The following is a 26,272-nucleotide window of genomic DNA, read 5'->3' as shown; positions in this document are numbered from 1 at the left end:
TGGCCTCTCCTGGACCCTCTCCAACAGTTCCATGTCCTTTTAATGATGGGGGCACCAGAGCTGGATGCAGCATTCCGGATGGGATCTCATGAGAGCAGAGTAGGGAGGAAGAATCACCTCCCTCAAGGTGATCCAGGCAACATCCAGGCAATGCCGTGGCCAAAATCCCCATTCCTACCACCAGGGACACGCGGGGCTGGGACAGGACTCTGTGGGCAGGCAGAGGGCCATGGAATTTTGCTTTAAACCTCAGCCCCAGCTCCTGCTCATGAGTTTGACCCAGCTGCCTCCCCTGCAGACCCGACACAGCTCCAAAACACAAAAGAAAGGTCTCGTTCTCCATGGAGAGCCGGAGGCAAGGAGGCAGGGAGGCAGGAGGGGTACGGGAGCTGACTCAGCTCATGGATGACTTTATTGGAACTCGGTACGTGGGACAGGCATGCGAACAGGACAGACGGAGACAGGAGTAGTATTGCCTTGGTCACAGAGATATGGAACAGCGTTGGAAGGACCCTGACCCCTCCAGGCCAGCCGGGATCCCCACACCTCGGTCTCCTATTGCTTCCCATCCCCATCCCTGCACCCCAACCACCCCGCTGGGCCCCCCGTGCCCCTGGGATCAGCACCCGTGGGAGGGGGCGATGGTGGCACCCAGAGTGGAGCCTTTGGCACCCTGTGGGAGGGTTCCCAGTGGCCGTGTGACGATGGAGGGGTCAGAGCATGGGCACAGCCACGGGCAGAGCTGTCCTGGTGAGCAGCTGGATCTCCAGAGGTGGAGGGTGAGGTGCAGCCAGAAGCGTGGGCAAGGGGAGGGGGCAGCCCAGGGGGTGCGGGGGCAGTGTGGCAGGGCTGGCACCAGGAAGGGGAATGGGGCTGTGACCTTCCTCCCGGCCCTGCTGCTCTGTGGCACCTCTCAGGGGGACCCAGCTGCCAACCCACCCAGGGATGGAGCTGGAGCTTTGGGGAAAGAAAGCTCCTTGGGAAGAGCACCCCTTGGCCTTGGGGGAGCATCCCTGGAGGAATGCATGTGCCAGCCTTGGGGAGAGCATCCCTGGGCTTTGGGCAGGACATCCCTCAGCCTTGGGGAGAGCATTTCCCTTGGCCCCAGGGAGAGCATCTCTGGAGGAATGCATGTCCCAGCCTGAGGGAAAGCATCCCTGGGCTTTGGGGAGAGCATCCCTGGCGGAATGCATCCTTTAGCCTTAGGAAGAGCAACCCTTGGCCCCAGGGAGAGCCTCCTTCCACCCTGGGGAAGGCATCCCTCGGGATACACATCCTTCCCCTGGGGCAGGCGTCCCTCGCCAGGGCTCTGCCTGCATCCAGCTGGGGCTCAGGAGAAGGTGACCACCTCACCCTGGGGGTAACTGGAAGCGAGGGTGTCCTGGCAGGAATCTGCAAGTTAAAGACATAAACATTAAACACAGCATTAGCGCTTTGTGAAACACAAATATAAGGGATTTAGAGATTTTAGAGGAGCTAAGATTTTAGTTAGAGATAAGCCTTACTAGAGTTAATTAAAATAAATGAGTAGGCCTTGATGAAGTTAAGAGTTAGTAGTTAACTAATAATTGATTGCTTGTCAGCACAATGTTTAGTTAGCTGGGTTTGTAATGAGGAATACAGAAACTGACAAACAGCTTTTAGGAACATGAGACAATTGTGGGCCTCCTCTGCTCTGAAACCCATTGAAGACAGGGAATGGGAGTTCTACCAAGGTTCATTTGTCATATTTGCATTGAAAAGGCAGAAAGGGCAGAATGAGGAAGACTTCATTTACTTCCTCATTTTGGGACCCCTCCCCATGAACGGGACCACCGACCCATCTCAAGGAACAAACTCTGCATGCTTAATGGCTTTGGGAATGATTAGCACACGAAGCAGGAATGGGATGTACTAAATGATGAATATGTATTTGTGTTTTGGGTATTCAATTCTGGTGTGGATAAAAGGACTCTGTAATCATTGGGAAGGTGCAGTGTGCATTTGGGAGCTGTCCCACACGCTGCCTGGTGTCACAATAAACAAACACTTTCTAACTTTAAAACTGTTAGTTTCTGTCCGTCACAGCTGGACATTGGTACTAGATCAATATCCAGATTTCTCTAATAAATCATTTGCTTCCATGAGCTGTGTGGGGAGAAATAGGGGAGGGAGAGGGACACTGAGCTTCCAGGGGACCCTGGCTTAGTAGGATGCAGAAAACAGAGTAACCACAAAGTAAAGTGGCCTTTTTCAGAGGGATAAAATGCTGCTGTTGCATCTGTAAGTCAGGGGAAAATGGTTTTAAAAAGCCTCAGAATGGTGGCAGAGATTGAGACTTGGGAAATGATTCTCCATGAGAAACCATGCATGGATTCAGGGTGATTCTGAGGGTATAAATGAAAAGCAGGGGGAAAAACATCACCCTCACCACATCCCTCTCAACCCTCTCCTCCCAGAAAGCTGCTCTTGCCCAAAACTTCCCAAGCCAACCCCAAATCAGATGTCCCAAAGCCAAGCCTGGTGCATTAATCTCTCTGTGTTTTTTCTTCTCCCTCTCTCCCTCTGATTTGTTATCATTGAATTAATTATCATTGATTGGAGCTCTGAGTCACCCCACCGCCTCTCCCCATGTGCCAGGGCCCAGTTTCCAGGCAAGGGGCTGTCAGGCAGGGAGACAGTGCCTGATCCATCTGATAAGCCAGGGAATTTTGCTTTAAACCCCACCCCCAGCTCCTGCTCATGAGTTTGACCCAGCTGCCTCCCCTGCAGACCCAACACAGCTCCAAAAACTCCTCCTTTCCCAAGAAAGGTCTCACTCTCCACTGAGCATCACTGCACAGCCTGCATGGGCAATGGCCAGGCATGGAGGCTTTTCAAACCTCACATCCCATAAAACCCCCAGGGATTAAAGGAGCTCTCCTCCCTGAGCTGGCAGGAGAGCTCCCCACCTCCGAAGACAAAACGGTTTGGGGACCCAACAACATCCCCCTGCAGCAATTTGGGGACCAGCACTGCCCATGCATGCAGCAGCTGCTGAAAAACATCCCAGCTCTTGGTTCAGTCACTCCTGCAAGCAGCTAAAAGCTCTTGGCAGGGCTTGTGTCCTGCTAGAAACATTCCCCGTCAGGTCCATTGATTTACCAGGGGCACGACTTGGCTTTTAACTCCCATCTCCTCCTCCCCGTTCAAAGCCATTTTGTGTGTTAGCTCGAGACCTGCTGCCCACAGCCTCCAGGGACCTGCCTTGGAAAGCAGCTTCCCAGCCTAGGAAAAAAATTAGCACGACTAAAAATAAATAACAACAGCCCAGATTTTTATTTTTTTGTCCCCCAGACAAAGGCACCATGAGAAAACATCCCTCCTGTCGTGGCTTATGGGTACCAGCTCTGTTCCACTCTCACCCTCACGGCTCCTCTGTGATGTGCAACCCTTTCCTCAAGCCTATTTTTGGGTGCAGATCTGCCACCAACCTCCATAGAGCGCTGCCCTGAGCAAGGCAGGAGGCTTGGCACAGCCTGGCACAACTCAGCTCCAAATACCCCAAGGTTTGCTGCACTGCTCCCACAGCCATCACCCCCAAATTTCCCCTCATGGGGAGTTCACCCAGTCCTGCCCTCCTGCTTTGAGCATCTCCTCAAACAGCCCCAAGTGCTGCTGTGGGGGCTGCCAGCTCCCAGCTGTGCCAGCACAATGTTTGGGTAGGTCCCACGCTGACTCTGCTCTGGCACAGCAGCCCTGAGGAGGAGGATTTGGGGGTGTTGGGGGGTGAGCAGCTCAGCATTCCCCAGCCACACATGGGGGGGGCTGGACCCAGAACCCCCCAGCTGATCCCCCAGCCAGGGCAGCAGGGCAGGGGGGGATTCTGCCCCACTCAGGTGAGACCCCACCTGCAGAGCTGCCCCAGCCCTGGGCTCCAGCATCAGGAGGACGTGGAGCCAGGCTGGGAGAGCTGGGGGTGTTCTCCTGGAGAGGAGAAGGCTCTGGGAGGTCCTAGAGTCCCTTCCAGTGCCTAAAGGGGCTCCAAGAGAGCTGGAGAGGGACTTTGGAGAAGGGGGAATGGCTTCCCACTGCCAGAGGGCAGGGTTAGACGGGATATTGGGAAGGAATTCTTCCCTGTGGCAGTGCTGAGGTCCTGGCACAGGGTGCCAGAGCAGCTGTGGCTGCCCCAGCCCTGGCAGTGTCCAAGGCCAGGCTGGACAGGGCTTGGAGCACCCTGGGACAGTGGAAGATGTCCCTGCCCATGGTAAGAGCTGGAATGGGATGGAATTTAAGATCTCTTCCTACCCAAACAATTCCCTGACTCTGTGATTACTTTTTCACAGCCACCAGGACACAGCCCCTGCCCCCAGCCTGTCCCACACAGGAGGAAGTGTGACCCTCTTCCCAGGAGTTCACAGAATCCTTTCTGAGCCCCCATTTACCTTTTCCATGGGTGAAACGTACGGCTCGGTTGCCCGGGCGGAGGTAAGGAAGTAACAGACTGGGAGCTGGGAGGCTCCTATTTATAAGCTCAACTGCATCCTATTTTGCATCTGCCTCTGCTCTCCCTGTTCCTCGTCAGCACGGGCAAGCCATGGGGCTGCTATTTATTTTCTGTTTTTCTTTATTGTCATCAAATAAGCAGTGAGGATTTTTCCTGGCAGTGCTGGGGAAGCCAGGAACAGGCTCCTTCTGGGTAGAGCAATTACTCTCTTGACATCTTCACCTCCTGCCCAGCTGCCTGACAGGCCTTTCTATTTCCTCAGCTCTCTCAGGCATCTCCCGAGAAACAGAGCAGTTGTTGCAACAATAAAAATTAATACTTTGCAAGCAACCCGGGATCATGGTGCAGCCTCCACACAGTGCTGGACTGCGAGTCTTCCAGGAGGAAAAGAGAAGGAAGGAGCTGAGGCTGGAGCAGGGAACTGTTCCCAAATCCCCCTGATGCAAAGGCTGCTCTGGTTTGGGGTGGGTGGTCACAGGGGCTCGATCCTTGTCCCAAAGTGCTGATCCATGTCCCAGAGTGGGCAGAGGAATGCGAGGACTCTACCAGGGCAGCCCAGTGTCACCCAGCACCTCTGGAGTGTTCCAGGCCAGGCTGGACAGAGCTTGGAGCAGCCTGGTCCAGCAGAAGCTGTCCCCGCCCATGGCCCTTCCAACCCAAACCATTCCATGGCTCCATGATCTCTGGTCCCATTCCCACTGCTGAGCACCACACGTGTCTGCATCCAGGGTGGGGAGAGGGACACGGGGCACTACAGCTCTGTGGGGTCCCACCCTGCTGAGCATCCCACTGTCCCTGTGAGGGTGGGCAGGCCCTGGCACAGGGTGCTCAGAGCAGCTGTGGCTGCCCCTGGATCCCTGGAATTGTCCAAGGCCAGGCTGAACAGGGCTTGGAATACCCTGGGATGGTGGAAGATGTCCCTGCCCATGGCAGGAGCTGGAATGGGATGGAATTTAAGGTCCCTTCCTACCAAACAATTCCCTGACTCTGTGATTACTTTTTCACAGCCACCAGGACACATCCCCTGCTCAACAGGTGAAGGACACGTTCCTGTAACACACCCAGTGCTCATCCCTGGATTCCTGCTCAATCCCATCGGCCTGCCAGGAACGAGCCCCAGCACACCCATCCCATCCCATCCCATCCCATCCCATCCCATCCCATCCCATCCCATCCCATCCCATCCCATCCCATCCCATCCCATCCCATCCCATCCCATCCCATCCCATCCCATGGTCTCCTTCCCATGCTGCCGTGCCCCAACAGTCACCGCACACCCCTTGAGGTTTTATTTTTTTAAAGCCATTTTAGGGCTTGGGCAGGGGCAGTTGGACTCCTGTGGATTTATGCAGTTTCTTGGGAATAAATCCAACAACTTGGCTTTCTCTCGGTGCCTTTTGCCTGGGCTGGAACGTGAGCTCCTACCAGATCCCTAAACACAGATAAGTCCTGCGAGGATATTCAGGGGAAGTATCGTATATTCCTGCTCTATTCTTATCCTATTCTCCAGGCAGCCAATTTTGGCCACTGTTTGAGATAAAAACCTGGGCTCCAGAGATATTTAGAGGTCTGCTCTGATCCACTACAGCTCCTCTTCTAATCTTACCCAGGGATTAACCCGTGCTAACTCGCCCCCAAAACCAACCCAGACCCCACCTAAAAATAACAACAAGCTGTTTTCTCCCTCCTGCATCCCCCAAATCCTGTTCCAAAGAAGGCGAGGAGGAAGAGGGAGAAGATGCGATGGGTTTTTCAGCAGTTTGGTGCCTCCCACTGAAATCCCTCCATCTCCCTTTCGGGGCTGGGCTGTTTTAGAGGAGCTTTTTGCACATTAGTCATCCCTTCTCCGGGGTTGCATAACGCCCCAGCTAAAAATTGCATCCTGCCGGCTCCGTGGCAGCTCATGCCCAACCCTCCTTGCTCTGGTGGGAATGAGATTTTGGGGGGTCCTCCAAAGGTTTTCCACCCCAAGCAACCGCTCTGGCATTGGGATGAGCTGCTCTGGGAGCTGAGGGGGCAAAGGCAAGGATGGATCTGCTGGGATCTGTGGCTGGTCTGGGTTTAATCCTCTACCTCCAAGAGACTCAAACCCCAAAGTCTGAGGTCTTGATCTGATTCTTCTGCAAGGGACAGGGTTTCATAGCTGGCTGATCCCCAAAGTCAGCTCACAACCTTGGATAAATCATTTATGATCCAAAGACCACTGAAGCCATGGAGGGTGACCTTCCCCCTGGCAGGGATATTCCAGCTCCTCCTGCTTCCAGAGGGAAGGATGAGCCAGAGAAGCACCTGCATGGTGCTGCTGTTCCCACCCCTTTGCCCAGTTCATGGAATTTTGGGAGATTCATGAACCTGCCCTGTGACCCCTCCATCTGCTGTGGGAATACACAACAGCAGAAATCCAAGGAATGCAGCTGCACCCAACACACAAACCCAGGTGCTGCTGGTGAGGGACAGAGCAGCACCACGGCCCAGTATGGCACATCCTGAGCAGAGGATGGATGCAGCTCATCCCAATTCCTCCCCAAATCCACAAAAGTTCTGACTCCAGCACCAGCTCCTGTCATCCATCCCCAAGATCCAGCCCAAGGCACCGAGTTTTTTCACCTTTCCTGCTTCCCTTTGGCTCTTGCACGGCTGGGACAGCACATGGGGGGAAAGGGGAAGGGAAAGAAGGGAAAGGGAAAGGGAAAGGGAAAGGGAAAGGGAAAGGGAAAGGGAAAGGGAAAGGGAAAGGGAAAGGGAAAGGGAAAGGGAAAGGGAAAGGGAAAGGGAAAGGAAAGGGAAAGGGAAAGGGAAAGGGAAGGGAAGGGAAGGGAAGGGAAGGGAAGGGAAGGGAAGGGAAGGGAAGGGAAGGGAAGGGAAGGGAAGGAGAAGGGAAGGAGAAGGGGGAAGGGTAAGGAAAGGAGAAGGAAAGAAGGGAGGGAGGAAAAACTCAGAGGGGCCTGGTTTGGATATGTGCTGGCTGCTCCTCCTGGCAGCTCCTTCTCCACACCAAGGGAAACTGAGGCATGGGAAACCTGGGGTAGAGCAGGGGGGTCCTGGCTCTGGGATCTGCCAAAATCCATCCCAGCTTCTTTCAGGCGCAGGGACCGTGGAATCATAGAATTCTTAAAGTTGGAAAAGAGCTCTGAGATCATCAAGTCCGACCTCGCCGTTCCCTGAGCACCAGATCCAGATTGGCCATGATGGAGGGGAAGGGTCTGACCCCAGAAAAGCTCTTGGAGCTCTTTGCTTTTCAAACACATCCAAATCTAAGCTCTCCTCCCCAGAAAAGTCCCCGGGCCCCAGCCCTGACTTGCTCAGAGTGAGGAAAGAGACCAAGAGAGCACCGAGGGTGACTCGAGAGCAGGGCTGGACACCCCAAACCAGCCCCTTGCAGCCACCCAAGGTCCAAACACCTCCACAGAGGCTGAGCTGGACAGAACTGAAATGAGCCAGAGGTCAGGGATTGAAGGGCTTGTTCTAGTTCAGGAAGATACCTGAGATCATCCAAAATCGTCCCAAAAACCGATACAGGTGAGCAAAAACCAGCAGTGCCACAGGGAGTTTGACTCTCCAGCCTCATCCTCCCAGGGATGGGGAGAGCCTGGCTCAAACCCAGCTCCCACCCTCATGGGAATGTTCTGGAATCACCACCTCACATCCATCCCAAACAAGGATTCGTCACCCATCTATCATTTTGCCTCAAATCTCTCTCTGCCCCACTATTCAACACCAGCAGCAGCTTTGCCAGGGACCTTTATTCCTCTTGCTGCCACTTCCCAGCTCTTCCTGGGAGTGTCCATACCTATTATCCCAGCCTCTGTTTGCTCTCTGAACCCTCTCCCAGGGCCCTCCAGCCTCCACAGGATCTCAAGGCTGCTTTCCAAGGCCCTCAGGCCCATCCTGAGGTTGGAAGGAGAAGCAGACACAATCTGGGAAAGAACAAGTAGGATTTAGGCAGAAAAAGGCACAAAACAAGAGGGGAACCACTGCTGGGCAGGGAATAGAGGTTTATTCATCTGTTGCCTCCAGAAACTTAAGGCTGGTTTTAAAAAAAACCAAACAAAATAAAACCTAAAAATATATGAAGTCAGTCATTTCCAGCACAATGAGATATAATTTCATGAGTCAACTTGTCCTCCTCGTGTTTCCACCACCCTTTAGCCCAACACAAATGGCCCACAGGAGGGAGGGCTCGACACCAGAGGGAATTGCAGGGTTTATTTAGGATGAATAAGGTCTCAAGGAGGGGAAAAGTACCCCAACACCTCCTCCAGGGACTGTCCATACACATGGACACGAGACAAGGTCAGCGGAGACGTTACAGGGGCAGGGGGAGCAGGAGAGGGTCAGAACCAGCTCCTGGGGGGTGGAGATGTCCCAGCTCAGGGCACAGAGACGCGGCGTGGTGGGGACCCGAGGGACACAGAGGGCACAGCGAGGTCCTTTAGAGGATGGAGGGGACGGGGGAGCAGGGGCGCTGCAGGGAGCAGGGGGAGCTGCAGCGGGACGCCAGCGGAGCCGGGCCCACCGCGGATCCCGCCACTCCATCTATGCTGCTCAGGCTCCGCGATTTTCCACAGCCTCGGGAAGAAAACAGACAGGTTAGAGCCCAGCAGCCTCCTGCCCGAGGCTTGGGAGGCTGGCAGCACCAGGCTGAGCCTCACACCCCCCTAAAAAAATTCTGGAGGGGCTTGCTGGGGACAGCCAGGCTCCTCCAGAGCTTCCCACTCCCTTCATCGAGCAGCGCCGGCCAAATCCAGGACTCAGAGTCATCAATGAGGAGACCACATTGCTCTTGGAGGGTGTTGGGTTTTGTTTCCCAAATTGCTCTGAATGAGGAATGAGGCTGGGGATTTTGTGGGCTGAAGCAGACGGGGAAAAGCAGCAGAACTCAAACAAAGATGGGATTTGGAAGGAGTGGTTCCCCCAGCTCTGGTTTTTACACCCCTGTAGCAGCAGGCTGCTGCTGACACCTTCCTGTGTGGAAAGGAGCAGGTAGACACGCTCATCATTTTCCATAAGAAATTGCATTCAAGAGCAAATGTTTCTATTTCTTGAAGCATGGGGACCCTTCACACTCCCCCAAAGAGCCAGGAATTTCTCCAGCTTTTATTGAAAAAGCAAGAGCCAGAGGAAATGTTCTCTAGGGTCAAAAGCCACTTTCCTTGCTGGAAAGACACAAAGTCTTTGCACAGAAAATTGGATTTTTTAGGTCCACAAAGCACCACTGCTAAGGATGAGTCTGTTCCCTGGATCTGCTGCCAAAACATGGAAAATTAATGATGCTCCCAGCTGTGATGAGCCCGATGTCCCTGCGCCTGGATCTTCCCTGAAAGCACCTGGGTGAGCAAACCCAGCCAAGCCTGCGCCTTCCCAAGGCACCAGCGAGTTCCAGGTACAGCAAAGACCAGGGAAGCAGCGTTTGTGTGGGGGGAGCAGAGGGAGGCAGCTCCTGACAGCAGAAAAACAAGGTGATGGATGGCTCCTCCGGCAGTGCCAGGCTTGGAATCCCTCCCTGTGTCCCGCCCCAGGAGTTCGTGGCACGTCTCTGGGTTCTGCTTTGCTGCTGCTGGTTTGGGCTTGGATCAGGGATCAAAACTCACACACACCCAGGGGGGTGCTGAGATAGGAACTACACCTGGAAAAGGCTCCAGAGCACTACCTCTGCAAACCTGGGGCTTCTCCCCTTTTCGTGGTTTTTCCCAGCCTCAGCAGCCAGCAGGGATTCTTCAACCCCTCCTCACCCCTCAGCCCCCCGAGGAGACACAGCTCCTCCAGCTGTGAAGCAGAGGCAGGTCCAGGGGACAACAACCTGTTGCTGCCTCCAGCAAAGCTTTCCCCTCCCTGCAGTGGAAGCGGGAACAGAAGCAGGCCTGAGGAGAAGAGCAATTTCCTTATTTACTTCTTGGCAGGGATCCACACAGCGAGCGAGGAGGGAAGCGAGCACAGCCCTGAGCTGGGGGGGAGCCGGGAGTTTCCCACCCACAGCAGCTGATGCAGAGACCACCCTGCTCCCCACAACACTCCCGAAAAACTCATCCTTCCTTCCCCTTGCTCTTTTCCCCGGGTGTGCCGAGGCTCTCGGAAGAGCTCACGCGTTTCCCCGCTGCCCTGAGCCGCGCGAGGGAAGCGGCCGTGCTGAGATCCCTGAAAGCTTGGGGCAGCCCCAGCACCCAAACAGCACCAGCTTGGCAGGAAGTGTTGTGGGGTCGGGGTTTGCTGGGAGCTGCCAGCAAGGCAGGGCCCTGCTGATGGGGTTTATGGGAATGGGCTTTGCCTCTCGCTCCGAAGCCTGGATAGAAAAGGGTGCAAACAGGCACAGAAACGGGGTCAAAATCCCACTGCTCACTCTGATTAAGTCTCAACCATCACATTTTGGGACACTTCATAAAGATGTTTGATTTCCCCAGGGACCCTCTGCAATGGAACCCCAGGGCAGACCTGCCCCAAGCCTAGCACTTCATTCTCTCCATCCATTTATCCCAAGCCACACTTGCACCTGGGAAGGAGCTCAAGACTCAGTCCCTCAAGGCTGTTGTGGTTTCCCACCTCACCCAGGGCCAGATGCCACCACAGAGTGAAGCCACAACTGGACAGGGGGGTTGTGCTCTGCTAACTGCCACAGCTGATAAACAGAGCTGGTGTCCCAGTAACTCGCCCTGGGGCTACCCAGAGTCACTGGGATTGCTTTAGGAATGGGCTTGCTGCCAATAAAAGAGCACTGGGTGACCCCCGGGGGCTCCTCCCGGGCCGTGGCACTGCCTGCTCCCTGCAGGCTCTGAGTGCTGGCACAGGCTCAGGCTGGGAGCTGGTGGCAGAGGGGATGGGGCAAAGCAGGGAGGCAGCAAAGCCCAGGACGTGCTGCTGTTGGTGACAGAGGCCTGGCACGCAGCTCGTCGTGTCCCCGTGCAAATGTGGGCTGGTCCTCGGTCCCCCCCAGGCAGGCAGCTCCAGGGGATGCCCCCATGAGCGTTCCCAGCTTGATCCCATCCCGCATGCTCAGGCCATGTGGGAGTCGTGGCCCTGCACTGACACCAACAGTGAAAATCAGCTGCACGATGCTCTACAGAGCCAAAAACTGCTGCTGTGCCGTGTCAATGTGCTGATAAAGGAGGGGGAGTTTTTTAGGAGACACGCAGATGTGGCACGTGGGGACATGGGTTAGTGGCCAAGTGCTGGGGGAAGGTTGGACTCGTAGAGCTCTTTTCCAACCCAAGTGATTCCATGGTTCCACCCTAACCAGTCTCCCTGGCTGGACTCCCCCTGCCTCCATATCCCTCCATCCAAGCACAGACAGGGCTTTTGTGCCAAGGCAGCCCCATGGCAAGGTGTCTCCCCTCCCAGTCTGGAGTGGGACTAAACCTCTCTCCCCTCTCCACATTAACAGGCATTAAGGAAAGAGACCAACTTCACAGGAAAAGGCACTTCCAGGGGAAAAAACCATCAGGCATTTCAGCCCCATGGCAAGGTGTCTGCACCCAGCAGGACACATTTTTGGGAACTGCTGAGCAGGACCCCAGTGCTGAGGGGACATGAAGGGTCTGAAGCCATCCCTGGCAGCCAGGGAGCAGAGCAATACCACTGGAGGCAGGCACGGGAACAAGAAACACATTCCACATAGGAATCCACAGCAATCCAGCTCAAGCTGCTCCAGGCTCAGGTCCAAGGGCAGAGCAGCTCTTCTCTCTGAGCTGCCCCAACAAGACCAGCCTGGAGTCGGGGTTAAACCACGACGGATGCTGAGATCTGCAGCTTATTCCCAAACCAGCTCCCTCTCCTGATTTCCACAGCTTGTACAGACACCAGTACCTGTCCCAGCATCTGACAGATGGCCATCAGAGAGTCGGGCTCAGAACCAAGCTCATCTCAATTTGCAGAGCTGCCAACATCCCAGTACCAGAACAAACAGCCTCAGCAGGAGATAAATCAAGACCAAGGGGAGAGGCGCCTCTGCGGCTCCCAATGGATTTTGGCTGGAGGCTTCTTTGCCCCTGGTCACCTCTGGTCACCTCTGGTCACCCCTGACCATGCTGGAGCATTTCACTAGGCCAGGCCTGACCTCCCAGGACAGCCTCCCACCCGCCTGTCCCACAGCCCAGGCAGGACACGGGTACTGAGGTTCCCCCTTCCCAGAAGGTCTCAAGCATCCCTGGAGCCCCTCTGGACAGCAGATCCAGCTTTCTCCAGGTGCAACATCATTCCAGCAACACGGGGATGAGTGACTCGTTCACACCTTCTATTTTAAAGTGTAAAAGGCACTCTGAAATTTGCAGGGAAGACACCAGAGCACCCCAAAAATGATCACCACAGTGCCCTTTCAAAGAGCTGCTGCTGCCACCACACAAGGACAGAAATATCCCAGTCTCCTGCAATCCAGTGATGGGATTTGGGAGTGAGTGAAAGCAGCTCTGGATTCTCAACTCTTAGAGCTGCTCCACTTCTCCTGGCTTCAGTGGGACCAGATTCAAATGCTTCAGCTGAAGCCTGGCTTCAGCATTTTCTGAGGAGGAAAATCAGCTCTGGCTTTCATCTGTCTCCTCCATCCCTCCAGTTCAGCATTCCCCCTCCCAGTCTGGAGTGGGACTAAACCTCTGTCTCCTCTCCACATTAACAGGCATTAAGGAAAGAGACCAACTTCACAGGAAAAGGCACTTCCAGGGAAAGAAACCATCAGGCATTTCAAGCAGATGTTTGATGGTACCCCAAGGATGAGCAAAGCTTTTCCTCTTTGTCCTCTTTCTGAGGTTGAGCAGCAATGCCGAAGGGAATCCTTGATTTCCCAGGAGGAAACAACCAACTTGCTTCTACTACTGATAAATGTGATTGCACCCAAACACCTCCCTGTGTCCCATCCAGTCTGTGCCATCCCAAGCAGTTCCAGAAGAAACAAACCCTTGGGGCTCTCCAAAGCACCAGCAAGACCTGGGGAGGGGCTCAGAGATGCAGCACATCACCCCTGCTCCTGCCTGGTCCCAGCTCCCTGTGAGCAACGAGCAGCACTTGGTACCAGGGAGGTAGAAGTAGGTCAGCTCTGCAGCTACAGCATCCCACGCCACCCTGGACACACAAAACACTGCACAACTGGGAAACTGAGCTGTGCCCTAAGAGTTATCCCAGCAATCGAGGGTGCAGCTGGATTTTGGGGCACTGGATTCACCCTTTCTGGAGCTGGAGTGCTGAGAGATGGGCAAAGGAGCAGAGAAGTCTGGGATCAGGTTGAAGATTTTGTTTTGTCATGGGAAGAAGAGTTTTGTGTTTTCCTGACTCATCTCCCCCTCAGTTTCCCATGGAAAACCTCAACACTTAGCACAGCTCCTGTTCCAAACCCAGAGGAGCCTTTCTGGCAGCCCGGAGCTGCTGGCAAGGCAGCACTTGACACATCGCAGCTCCCCACGCTCGAACCCACTGAAAGCCACCGGAGGGGAGAGGAGGGGAAAAGCCTCTGGATTTTTTTTTCCCTACTGAAAACCTTTGGTCACCTTCAGTCACAACCTCACCATGTCTCCAGGAGACATGTCCCACTCACACCATCAAGAGATGAGTGGTTGAAACCCAGGGAGAAGAGCTGGAGGGGCAGAGGTTGGAGCACTCTGCCCCCAGGGAGGGCAGTGCAGCCAGCACGGGGTGACAGATCCCCAATGGGGGTGACTGGGGGGGAGAAAACAAAATGTGGAGCCAGCACGGAGAGGTGTGTAGGATGGAGGTGAAGCAGATGGAGAGGCAGGAAGACGTGGATTTGGGGAGCACAGGACAGCCAGGCAGGTGGATGGAGATGAACCAGTCTTGGATCAGCCCAACAAACCTGCACTCAGCCTCCACCTCTCCCTCCCCAGCCAGGTCCTGCTCACACCTCCAGCCGTACCTTTCTGGATGCCTCCATCTGCTGCACAGGAGAAGTCCCCCGTGGCCAGCAGGAAGCACGTGGAGGATTTCTTGTTCTTGTCCCGGGTGCTGGAGCGCCGCATTGGCCTCTTCTCCTCGTCCGTCGGCGACAGCGGCTGCTCCTCATCCGACAGCACCACGTTGGCCTCACCGTTCTGCTTGGAGTCTGCAAGGAGGTGGCAGAGACCCATCAGCAGCTGACAAACCCGCAGGAGAAAGTGCTCAGGGTGGCTGGGGGGGCAGGTCAGACCATGCAAGGAAGCAGAAGAGAAGGTTGCAGGTGGCCCAGAGCAACACCCACCAACTCAGGTGCTGATCCCAGCCTGGACACGCTCATTTAGAGCAGCCAGGGGAGCAGGACAAAGACAGATATAATTCCAAGCAGCTCTAGTCCTGCTGAGGGTTATAAAACCTGCATGAAGCCAAAGCTGGGGATGAAACACCCCAGGTTTTTGAGATCCACCCACCTAATTGGAGGGAATTAGCTCTCCAAAATTCACACTGCTGAGGAACGGGCTGCTCGGGGTAGTGGGAAGTGCTAATTTATGTCCCCTGGCTCCCTGGTTCGTTGGCTGAGAGGATGCTCTGCCACGTGAGGGCCTGGCCTGAGCTCCTGGCTCTAACTGCTCCCTGCTGCCAGGGCTCCTGGGGCAGATGGGATTTGCAGGCATGTGAAAAGGGAGATTTATAAAGGGAAAGAGCTGTTTGGGGCACCTGAAGCTCAGTGTTCTTCTGGTAGGGAAAGCCCCATCACTGTTAAACACCTCAGTGTTGGTGCAGGACACAACCCCACCATGGTGCCTCCTGTTCCAGACACCCCAGAGGTGCCACTGGCAGCAAACCAAGGCAAAAGGGGCAGAGCAGCCACCATGGCCAGCACTGACAGCAGGGCAGGGCTTGCACAGACCCCCAGAGTTAGCCCAAGGGATGGTCCCACAGCTGCCCATGGCTGGGGCCGTGCCTTCTGCTGATCCTAAGGAAACACTGACCAACCCCCAAACTTCAGCTCAGTGCATGAGACCAAAAAAAGAGAAATGTCCTGGGACTGGTTTTGCTCGGGGCTTGGAGCAGCAGCGCAGAGAATCTGTCTACCAGCAGATGAATGAGGACGTGGGGTCAAGCCCCAGGGAAAGTCCATGGATTTATCCATCTTGGTGAAGGTTACCCTGATTTGTGGTGGGAGGAAGCAAAGGAAAAATCTGTGCCAAGGGCATGACCAGGCTAACATGAGAGTAGGGCGAGTGCCTTACCTCTGTCACTGTGAGGGACAGGTGGGTTAGGCAGGGACACCTTGAAAGCCACCATGGTGACACGATCTGAGCCATTAGGAGGGAAGGATATGGCTTTTGGGAAAGCAGGTGGCCTTTTTCCCCTGCCTGGATGGGCGATTTGACCTGCAGTGCCCTGCTCCCCCAGCATGGCCCCCAACACCCTCACACCCGAGGGGCCCAGCCTGTTCTGCACCCACCCAGAGCTGGGGGCCACATCCTGCACCATCCCCAGGGACTCGGGGACACAGGGACCACACAAATTGCCCTGAGGGCTCCCGGTCGTCTCCCCCTCCCTCAGCCCCACCTTTGGGGTCTCACCTGACCGTTTCCTCTCAGTCACCCCCTCCTCCACTGCCAATGGGCAGGTGTCGCTCTGGGTGCTGTTCCGGGGCGAGTTTTCCTCGGATTTGCCGTAGGTGGGAGAGTCCAGCGGGGCCGGACGGGGTATATGCTTTTTCTTCTTCTTTGGCAGCTTCTGCTTGGCCATGGCCAACGAATAGTACATCCCAAAGTTATTGACGATGACGGGCACGGGCATGGCGATGGTCAGCACCCCGGCCAGGGCGCACAGGGCCCCCACCACCATCCCCGACCAGGTCTTGGGGTACATGTCACCATAGCCCAGGGTCGTCATTGTGACCACGGCCCACCAGAAGCCGATGGGGATGTTCTTAAAGTGAGTGTGGTCACTCCCGGTGGGGTCGGACGTCTTGGCTCCGATCCGCTCGGCGTAGTAGATCATGGTGGCGAAAATCAAGACCCCCAAGGCGAGGAAGATGATGAGGAGCAGGAATTCGTTGGTGCTGGCCCGGAGCGTGTGGCCCAGCACCCGGAGACCCACAAAGTGCCGTGTCAGCTTGAAGATCCGGAGGATGCGGACGAAGCGCACCACCCGTAGGAAGCCCAGCACGTCCCGGGCAGCTTTGGAGGACAGGCCACTGAGACCCACCTCCAGGTAGAAGGGCAAGATGGCCACGAAGTCAATGATGTTGAGCAGGTTTTTAATGAAGAGAAGCTTATCTGGGCAGCAGATGATGCGAACCAGGAACTCGAGGGTAAACCACAGCACGCAGACCCCTTCGATGTAGGTGAGGATGGGCTCCGTCTCCACTTTGTGGGTCAGCAGCACCGTCGTGGTGTTGCCAACCACCAGGGTCTCCGTCACGTTGACGTCGATGTTGAAGGCCTCGTGTGTCTCCAGGCAGAAGGTTGTGATGGAGACCAGGATGAAGAAAAGTGAGGCGAAAGCAACCACCTGTGAAAGTCAAAGTTACACGGGCCATGAGCTCATGTGGGGCAACCTCTTCTGTTTGGAGGAGGTCAAAACACTCCAGGTGCTGCCACCCACTGCCCCGAGACCAAGGGTGGAGAATGAGGAGGGATCCCTGGACCTCTCCCATGAGTCAACAGCAAACCTCAGTGCCTGGGGCCATCAGTCCAGGGCCTTTCTCCAAGTGCCGCGATCTGTACAGGAGAAGGTGTGCAGGGCTCCAGCTGTGCCTGGAGATGTGCCAGGAATGACAGTGGTGGGGATGAGGGGGAACTGGGACACTCTGGGACTGGAGCAATCTTCCGATGGGAACAGACATGAAAAGGGAATTTTGACAGGACAAATTCAAAGAGCTTTCCCCCACATTCATCACAAACACCTCCAGATGCCAGGTTCACACTGCTCACAGCCATGAGCTTTGGGGTCTGGATGTGTCAGAGACATCCTTTCACCCCCTCCCTGAGGGTCAGGGGTGGGTGATGTGCCCACAGAAGGTCCAGGGCTGTGAGGGCAGGATGAGGAGAGGAGCAGGCAGAGCTCAGCCTCCTGCTGATGCCTGGACCTGGTGACACCCAGATATTCCCATTTCTCTGCTCTGCCCAAGCAGGGAGACTGTTGTCCCCTCCGTGTCACCTGCTCCTCCTCCCTTCTCCTTGCCTCGGATGTGAGTGAGGAGGGGCCAGCAGCACGCACTGGAAGTCACAGGCTGTGTCACAAAGTTCCACCTCGTGCTCCCTTCAGTCCTGCTCAGCTCCCTCCCTCCCTCATGGCGAGCCCATTATCTGGAGCATCTGTTCCCAAAAGCCACCCTCCCCGCCAAAAAAAAAAAAAAAAAAAAAAAGCTTCGGAGCAGAAAAGCTCCCGTTCTACCTCCCTCCAGCACAAAAGCACGGTGGTTTCAGCTTCCCGGGAGCAGGTCCTGCTGCAGCCCCTTTGCTGCACCTGCACCAAGCAGGGCGTGACCTCTTGCTGTCAAACCCACCCAGGCGGCTGCGCCTGGCGGAGCCGCACCGAGGCTGCTCCAGGCGACAGCCCGGATCCTCGGCCGGAGTGAATCAGCAGCAGAGACAGCCTGAGTCACGCTGGAGGAACACCCGGGCCCCGACACCGGCGGTGCCCTGCCGGCGGCCCCGAGCCTGCCAGGAGCATCCTTGAGGGCTGTCCCCAAGGGCAGACCCGCGTGGGTCTGCCACAGAGAGCACCAGCCCTGCAGGAGTCTGGTGTGAAGTGTAAATCAGGCATTAAATGATGGAGAAACCTCTGGAAGATGATTCTCCTGCCCCAGACACCTGCTTGGGGATGGAGTGAGATGCTCCTCACCCCTCGGTCAGACCCCTTTGGACTGCGCATGAGGATTATGCTCTGAAGGCTGACCAGTTGTGTGCAATTTGGGAAACAAATCCAACAAAATTCGGATCTTAAAGCAAGGCCAGCTTAACCAGACAAGTGTCTCTACACAATGGTGGCACAGCCAAAATAATCCACTTTTCAGCTGAGGGCTGAATCACGTTCCTGAGCTTCCCTGTATGGGGAATCTTGGGAAAACCTGAAGAGTAAAAATTTAAACTTAAAGCAAAATAGAAAGAAAAAAAATCACCCAGGAAGGAAGTGAGACCATGCAAACTCTTGAGTAATGAAGCAGCCCTGCTGCTGGGTGTGAGGTGAGACCTGATTTAGCCCAAGGAGCAAAATCAGACTGCAAAAATAGAAGTTGGGTTCACCACCAGTGCCAACCACCGTGTCCCCCCCAGAGTGCTGCTCCAGTTCTGTGTCTGACCCAAGATGTCTCACCTCAGCTTCAGCCTCTGCTCCAAACTCAACTTCTTTTCCAAAACTGCCTTTAAAACTAAATAAACTCTATGTATAAACCCAGTACTACCAGTGCACACCAGAACTCCCACCAAGCAAGTCCTCCAGAACCTGCTGATGTTCTACGCAATATTGACCTGCACTCAACAGCTTGACATAGGTATTACCAAAAAATCCACGACCCTACAGAGCCTCACTAGCCTGAAAGTCCCCATGAAAGTGAGGTCAGGACTCCCCAAGTTGGGCTGCAAAGGGAAAAAATAATGAGGAGCTGCACGTAAGGAGAACTTGGATGCAGAGGTAAAATCACAGCCAGGGCAGATTCCCATGGGGAGGAGAAGTGTAAAGCTCCAGCTGGGACAGCAGTTGAACCAGGGAGCAAACATTCCCTGAGTGGACAAGAGTGAGGAGCCAAGGACCCCGTGACCATCAATGGTGCACGGAGAAGAGGCCAAAACATGGGAGAGATTTCTAACCACACACTCATACAGCTGCAAGCTCGGGAGAAGTGCTGCAGGGAGGGAAAGATGGAAATAATGAGGAGCCAACTGAGTCAGGGCCCGAGGGGCTGCTCCATGGCGAGGAGGAGCGACGACCGACCGGAGAAATTCAGCTCTTGAGACTCTCAGTCACGGCTGCCACACAGAGAGGGACAGAGTTTACATGGGCAGCCTGGGGCTGCTGCTGCCCAAGGTTGGGCAGCGTGCTGTTCAGCTGCTCCAGCACATTCCCTGCAGCCAGCAGCACCCCTGTGGCTCAGGCAAGAAAGGGGGAGACCCCAAAACGGGGTATCAAAGAAATCCCAACCACTGCAAACCTCACCCACCACAAAAGCCAGGGCAGCACCAGGAATGTTGCACCCACACGAATCCTGCAGCATCCTGGTGCTGGATGGTGACTCCAGCCAGGGACTGGGTGCACTCAGGAACTTGGGCTGGTTGCATTGCTCTGTGCCTCAGTTTCCCCTCTTGCCAGAGCAGTTCTCCTAAGCTGTGGTAAAACTATACCGATATTTTTTCCTGTTGCCTCTGGAAGTTGTTCCCATGGCACTGCTGAGCTGAACATTTATCCAGAGCAGTGAGAAGGAAGCAGGGAGATCCCAGTACAAACTGGTCCCACTCCAGCCCCAGCTGGGCCTCAATCATGACCATCTCTGCTCCCTCCAATACATTCCTCCTGCTAAAGCCTTTCCAGGATCAGCTCAGCACACAGGAAAAGCAGAACCAAATGACACCAGGGGGAAAAAATTAGTTGAATTCTTGTGCTTGGGTTTATTTTTAATTTTGTTTAATTTTTTATTTGGTGCTTTACACCACTCAGAGCACCTCTCCAAGGCAAAGAGCCCTCAGGGATGGGCAGAGGAGGGGGCACCCTTTTAAAATGGGTTCAGCTCTTGCTGCCCGAGCATTCTCTGCATGTGTGTGCTGCTCTAACATTTGCTGCAAAAACACCTCCTTGCCAAACTGACCCCTGCCCCGCGTGCTGCTCGTGGGTGTGAAATGCCTGCAGAATTTCTTACCATTGATGGTTTTTTTTTTACACCTCTAAATGCATCCAGGATTCATCTCCATCCCAACTGCCTGCCTGGCTGTGTGTGGCAGATTTATAAGCTGGGCGTGCCAGGGGCTGGGTGGGTACGGGTGGGTATCGGGGGGTCGGGGCAGCGCTTTGGGGATGATCTACGAGGAGCTGGGAGAGGAGACACATGCGCAGGGCAGCGCCCGAGCGCCGGGCTGGGAGCCTGCAGACACGCCTGGCTTTGGGGGACACGTCCCAGGCACGTCGGTGCCCGTGGGGAGGGACAGCCTGCGTGCCCAGGGAGGGTGGGGGTCTCTGGTGCGTGGACGAGCTCACGTGTGCACACACACGGTGCCGGGGCCACGCGTGGTGAGGGGGCTGCGGGACCGTGCTGGGGTGTGCGGGGTGTCAGCGGTGCCTGATGGGCTCCGTGTGCCGCGGGGGCGGCCCCGGTGGGGACAGCGGGCAGGGGGTGCAGGCGCACGGGGTGTCCTCTGGGGCACGTGAGGAACATGAGCTGCTCGGGGACAGCCATGAGGATCCTGTTCAGTGCAGGACGTGGCCCCCAGCCCTGACCTCCACTCCACACCTGGGCTGTTAAATGTGGGTTTTGGCATCGTGCAGCCCAGCAAGAGGAACCCAAACATCCTATCCTAGAGCATCCTGAAACTCTGCCAGGCCAGCCCTGCCAAGGACAATCCCTCATCTCCGTGTACCCAGGAGGTGCCCAGGGAACACTCGAGGGTGCAGAAGGGGTGCAGGGATTGTGCTTGCCCCCAGTTTCAGCCCAGCTCTCCCAGATGTGATGCACTGGGAGACAGTGGAAGAGGTGTCCTGTGGGATGGGACACGGCTCACGTGCCCCACAGTAGGAGGGGGACAGTTATGGGAGGGCCTCATGTAACCCACCAGGAAAGTCGGCCTTGCCCTCGGGGATGGGGAGGTGAAGACACAACCCCAGCACGGCCCCATCCCACCTCCCCACCGGCGTGTTTGGAGAGCTTACCCTTGCTGCCTTGGACGAGTAGGGATCCTCAAAGAGCGCCCACATCTTGGGCTGCCAGTTCCGGCAGCAGCCACCCCCTCCAGCAGCCCCTGCCGCCCCTGGGGGCCTGTCATCCATGCCCAGGCGCTGAAGGGCCATCTCCCTACCCCCTTCCTCTTCAGGCTCCTCTCCACCAGCCCCTCCACCAGGCTCGGGACTCTCAAAGATGTCCAGGGCCTCTTCGGCGTCGCGGTGCTGGCGGTAGGTCATCCAGCAGCAGGGCTCCACGTCGGTCTCGTCGATGCCCCAGTAGGTCAGCTCCTCCTCGAAGAGCGGCCCGCAGATGTCCGCGGGGCAGTGCAGCTTCCCGGTGCGGTAGTAGTTGAGCACGTAGGAGAAGATCCCGGGGTGACGGTCGAAGAAGAACTCGTTGCTTTTACCATCAAAGTCAAAGTTGCTCTGGGCGTCGGGGTCGGCCAGCCAGGCCAGGCGGGTGCCCGGCAAAGTCCGCAGGGTGCTTTTGTAGGTCTCATGCCGGGTGCCACCTACATTGATGGTGATCTTGTCCGACTCTTCCCCTTTGCCCATCTCTTCCTTCAGGCATGTTTTGGAGGGTGGTTTGTTCCCAGACTTGCGTCCACGGTAGGAGGAGACACACACGGAGCTGATCATAGATTTTGGTGGATGGGAGATGCCCACAACGTGCACCCTTCCTCCGGGCGAGGAGCTGGGGCTCAGCGAAGGCGGGAGAGGAGGACAGAGATGGGACTGGGGAGGGGAAAAGGGGGGGCTCAGGCTTGGCTCTGGCCTCGGGGGGAGAAGCTGGAGCCGCGCCGGACACCGCTGGCAGCTGGGGGACAGCAGGGGAGGCTGCAACCTCCACCCCCCTCCAAAGCCACCCCCCCAAAATAAAACCGCCCTAAACCGGGAGCCAGCCCAGCCCTGCCGGGCAGCAACAAGTGCGGGATGGAGGGGGCCAGCAGCGGGCGGGGGGGGTGCGGCAGCCGGGGGGGATGCGGGCCGGGCCGGGAGGATGCTGGGGAAGGGATGGGGGGATGCTGAGCCCGGCCGGGCGGTGTGGCCCCCCCGCTCCCGGTACCTGCAGCGCCAGGCGCGGGGGGGCCCCACCGCCGCCCCTCCCGCTCCGGCGGCTCTGCGCTCCCTCCGCCCCCCCCGGGCCGGGCTCGGGGAGGAGGCGGCGGCCGGGGGGCTCTTCCCCGGTTGCCAGCGGAGAGAAGGGGGGATGGATGCGCCCTCTCCGCCTCCCCTCCCGCTCTCCCTCCCCGGGGGGCCCCGTTCACGCGTGGCCGGGCCGGGGGGGCCTGTTGCGCCCTGGCGGTGCCTCCCGGCGGGGCTCAGCGCGAGGGAGGCGGCGGGAGCGGCTGCGGGGCTCGGCGGGGATTTTATAGGGCTGGGAGCGAGCGGTGGGGTTACGGGAACCGGCGCCGCCCCGCCGGGGGGCCGGGGACCCCCCGCCCCAGCGCCCAGCCCCGCAGCCCGCCCGGTGCCCCCCCGCCGCTGCCCTCCCTCTCATCCCCACATCCATCCCTCCCCTGCATCCTCCCATCCCTCCATCCATCCCTTCATCCCCTCCACCCCCCCAGCCCAACCCTCCGCCTACCCCCGGCTCCCCCGCACCCCCCGGCACCGGCTCACCTCCCCGCGGGGCCCGACGCGCCGGTGAGGGTCTCGGGGGCTCGGTGTCAGCGAGGAGTGAACCCCGGACACCCCAGCTCCTCTTCGCGCCGGAGGGGAAATGCAGCCCAGAGCTGCCTGCGGATCTGGAGCCAGCTCTTGGCAGAGGCTCCCGCAGATCCCATCCCTCCCTGGCTCGCGATCCCTCGCTCACCGAGAGGTCAGGAGAGACCGACCCCGGGGCCGGTGGGGAGCTGGGAGGCTGCACTCAGACCTGACCCCCCTTCCCTCCCACCGCCCTCCCCGAGCATCTCTCCGCCCTGTTTCTGCTCCTGCGTGTGAGATGCCCCTTTCCGCAGCGGCTGCCGGGGCTCGGGGTACCGACCACCCCAGCCCCCGGGGCCCTTCCCCTAAACCCCCCTCCCTGGGGGGCTCCGACCCCCCCGGGACGCTGGGGCTGCTCAGCTCCCGGGGCTGGGAAGGGGGTGAAGAGCTGTGGTGCCCCAGGGCCGAGGCTGCCACCCAGGTGAAGACCTGAGGCACTCATCCTGCCAGCGCTGTTTACTTCCGCGCTGGCACTGCTGGTGCTGCTGCACTGAGGGGCTGGGGGATGCTTTGGGGTCATAGGGGGGATCCAAGCCCAGCACAGGCCTGTTATTTGGGTGGGGGGGCTCATCCAGGAGGGGCAGCACTTGGATAAGGGAGTTCTTGGTGCAAGGCGAGGGGACATGGAGTGGGGGATGCTGGCTCAGCACCCCTCTCTGCACCTCCCTGGGCTGTGTGGTGCATTGTCACCCCGCCAGGGACCCTCCTCACCCCTGCCCAGGTTTGTCCCCTCTGTGATGTGCCCCCAAAATCCCGAGGGCATGGGGGGTGGCTGGGGAAAATGCTCCACCCTAAAAAACCCACGAGGCACGAGAGCCACGCTCGAATCTTACCACCAAGAAAGCCCCAAGAAAGCTCCAACTGTGACTGCAACTCCACAGCTTGCAGGGCCGGATCCTGAGCGGGTGGAGGCTGGCGTAGCTCCACACCCAAACCACCCCGAGCTGCACCCGCGGGAGAGCCTGGAGCCCGAGGGAAAACCGTGCTGGAAAAATCGAGCCTTGCATCACCGGCCAGGCATCGCAGCTCAGCTCCTCATCGTCGTAATGCCAGTTTGGCCAGGAGGGAGGAATGCTGCGACCTGATGCTAATATTTTATCTGCCGACTTTCATCCCGCCAGGAAGAGCTTCGTGCACCCAAGCGCGGCCGTTCCCGGGGTGGGAGGAGGTGGCCAAGCAGACAAATGAGTTGTTTCTGGGGAAGGAAGAGATCTTTTAGCCAGCAACACCCGCCCAAAGCTGTCTGCTCTCTAAATATGCCTTCTGATTTTTAATGTCCATGGGAAAAGAAAAAAAAAAAAAAAAAAAAAAAAAAGAAAAAAAAAAAAAAGAAAATAGAGAGAGAAAAGGAGAGAAAATGGAAAGAGCTGGATAAATAAGGGCCTTTTTGGAGCAAGGAGTCACTTCTGCAGGGATGTCCTGCAAGGCTCAAGGCGTCTCAGATAACATCCAAAGGATGGAATGAAGAGCAGGACCTGGAAGATCTCGATGAGGATCAGCTCTAACCTGGAAAGCCTTGGGTGGGTCCTGAGGACATGGTAAGGGGTCTCTGGGTCACCCCCACCTTTGGCCTCTTCCCCTGACCCAGCACAGCACCCTGAGCCTGGCCCAAGGTCCAACACATCAGGCACATCCCCAGAGGTGGGGAGAGAGCAGCACGACAGAGCACAGGGTGCCCAGGGGGCTGAGTGGCCCCACAGAGAGGCTGGGGACACACTGGGACCCCTCAAGGTCTCTGTGCAAGGAAGGACAGAGGAGGAGGGTGGACTGCAGCAGTTTAGGGAGAGACAATCCTGTTTTGGTGCAGAAATAGCCAAACCAACCTCTCCAGGTCCTTCCAGGCCAGAATCCCGGTAATGAAAGATATGTTGTCCTCAGGAACCCCTGGATGCTCCAAACAAGGTCTCTGCCCTCGGGTTTTTGGTGGGACAGATTCATCTCTGATCTGTGTGTGGTGGCACCCACGGCACTCCCCTCCCCATGGTGTGATCCCCAAGAAACCTTTCTAGATCCTCTGCTGGAGCTGGGTCTTCCCAAAAAAAGCTGTCACAAGCCATGGACGCTGCTCTCCGCCTCTGCCAGGTGAATTTTTCAGCTACAATTGCTCATTTTAGCAGCGCGGGTTACACTGGCAGAGTTTGCAGCCCCGTCCCTCCATGAGCTCAGCCTGGGAGGGGAGCTCGCACGTCCCCTGACTCCCGGGTGGGGAGCGCTCCCCGGATTGCCGGCGGGGCGGCGTGTCCCGTGCTCTGTCACACAGTGCCACCTTGTGTCCTCGCACCGCCTGGAGCCCCGGCGGGGGAACCACGGGCACCGGAGCGCGGCGGGGTCTGCCGAGAATCCGGCTCCATCCTCGGCATCGCTGACGCAATTTCGCTCCATAAAAGCAGCTTGGGAACGGGAGGGGGCTGGGCTGGAGTGGGGACAGCGGTGGGGATTGTCTGGCTTTGGAATGAGCGAGAGCGGTTCCTACCGTGGGGCTGTGCCTCGGTTTCCCTGTCTGTAAGCATCGGGACGTCCTTTTCCTTCCCGAGGTGCTCAGGGAATCACAGCAGATGCTGCTGTAGCAGCTCCACCTCGTGTCCGAGCCCACCTCGTGCCCGGAGCCTGGTCCAGAGTGGTTTTGAGATGGGACACCCAAAATCCACCCCCACATCCGACAGCAACATCCTGCAGGCTCTGAAACCTCTCTCCCTCGCTGTCACAGGAAGTTCAATATTTATTTATGGGGTTTTTAAAAATAGAATGTATTTGGCTTAAAATTCCACATTTGGGCCCATTTCTGCGTCATTTTTCCAGCCCCCAAGGGCCAGAATTGCCCTTTCCAGTTTGTTTTTCTCACCTGTTTTCAGGAAGCCCCTGGCACTGGATTTTCTGGCCCCTGCAGGGCCTCTCTCAGCCCCTGGGAGCACAGGATGGGCCGAGTTTGGTTGGTTCAGCACAGCAGTGACACCACACACATGTCCCACCTTGGCATTGCCCTGAGCTGGGATCTCCAGCCCTGCTCCCCCAGAACTGGGCTGTGCTGGGGTCAGAGCTGTCCCACGTGTCCCACTGTCCTGGTCATCACTCCTGGGGGAGCTGGCTCCTGGATGTCCTCTGGGACACGGATAACCCTGTGCCACCTGCTGTCCCCTCCCTGGGCAGTGCTGCTCCTTCAGCCCTGTCAGACACTTGCTCCAGGCACAGAATTCACAGAATCACCAGGCTGGAAGAGACCTTCAAGATCATCGAGCCCCAACACCTCAGCTAACCCCTGGCACCCAGTGCCACAGCCAGGCTTGTTTTAAACACACCCAGGGGTGGTGACTCCACCACCTCTCCGGGCAGCCATTCCAGAACTTT

The 26,272-nt window shown here is 57.0% G+C and overlaps 1 protein-coding gene across 4 annotated transcripts; it reads right to left on the bottom strand.

Annotated features, from left to right (window-relative positions):
* Positions 1-378: 378 nt before the first annotated feature.
* Positions 379-24,068, bottom strand: KCNC4 (potassium voltage-gated channel subfamily C member 4). Of its 4 annotated transcripts, none has more exons than XM_053964210.1 (5): positions 23,761-24,066; positions 21,209-21,955; positions 15,925-16,861; positions 14,316-14,501; positions 379-1,392 (listed from the first exon to the last, which is right to left on the bottom strand). In XM_053964210.1, exons 1-5 carry the CDS (start codon positions 23,932-23,934, stop codon positions 1,331-1,333), a joined length of 2,106 nt encoding a protein of 701 aa, XP_053820185.1. In that variant the 5' UTR covers positions 23,935-24,066; the 3' UTR covers positions 379-1,330. The 4 variants fall into 4 exon arrangements, with proteins under 4 accessions (XP_053820185.1, XP_053820184.1, XP_053820186.1 ...); XM_053964209.1 differs by lacking the exon at positions 379-1,392 and adding an exon at positions 8,441-9,034 and having other exon boundaries at positions 23,761-24,068; XM_053964211.1 differs by lacking the exons at positions 379-1,392; positions 23,761-24,066 and adding exons at positions 8,441-9,034; positions 22,844-23,084.
* Between the last annotated feature and the right edge of the window lie 2,204 nt (positions 24,069-26,272).

The sequence above is a fragment of the Vidua chalybeata genome, chromosome 24 (genome assembly GCF_026979565.1).
Source record: "Vidua chalybeata isolate OUT-0048 chromosome 24, bVidCha1 merged haplotype, whole genome shotgun sequence".
NCBI lineage: Eukaryota > Metazoa > Chordata > Aves > Passeriformes > Viduidae > Vidua > Vidua chalybeata.
The sequence above is the reverse complement of the archived record's forward strand: the minus strand, read 5'-3'. Positions and strand labels throughout refer to the sequence as shown.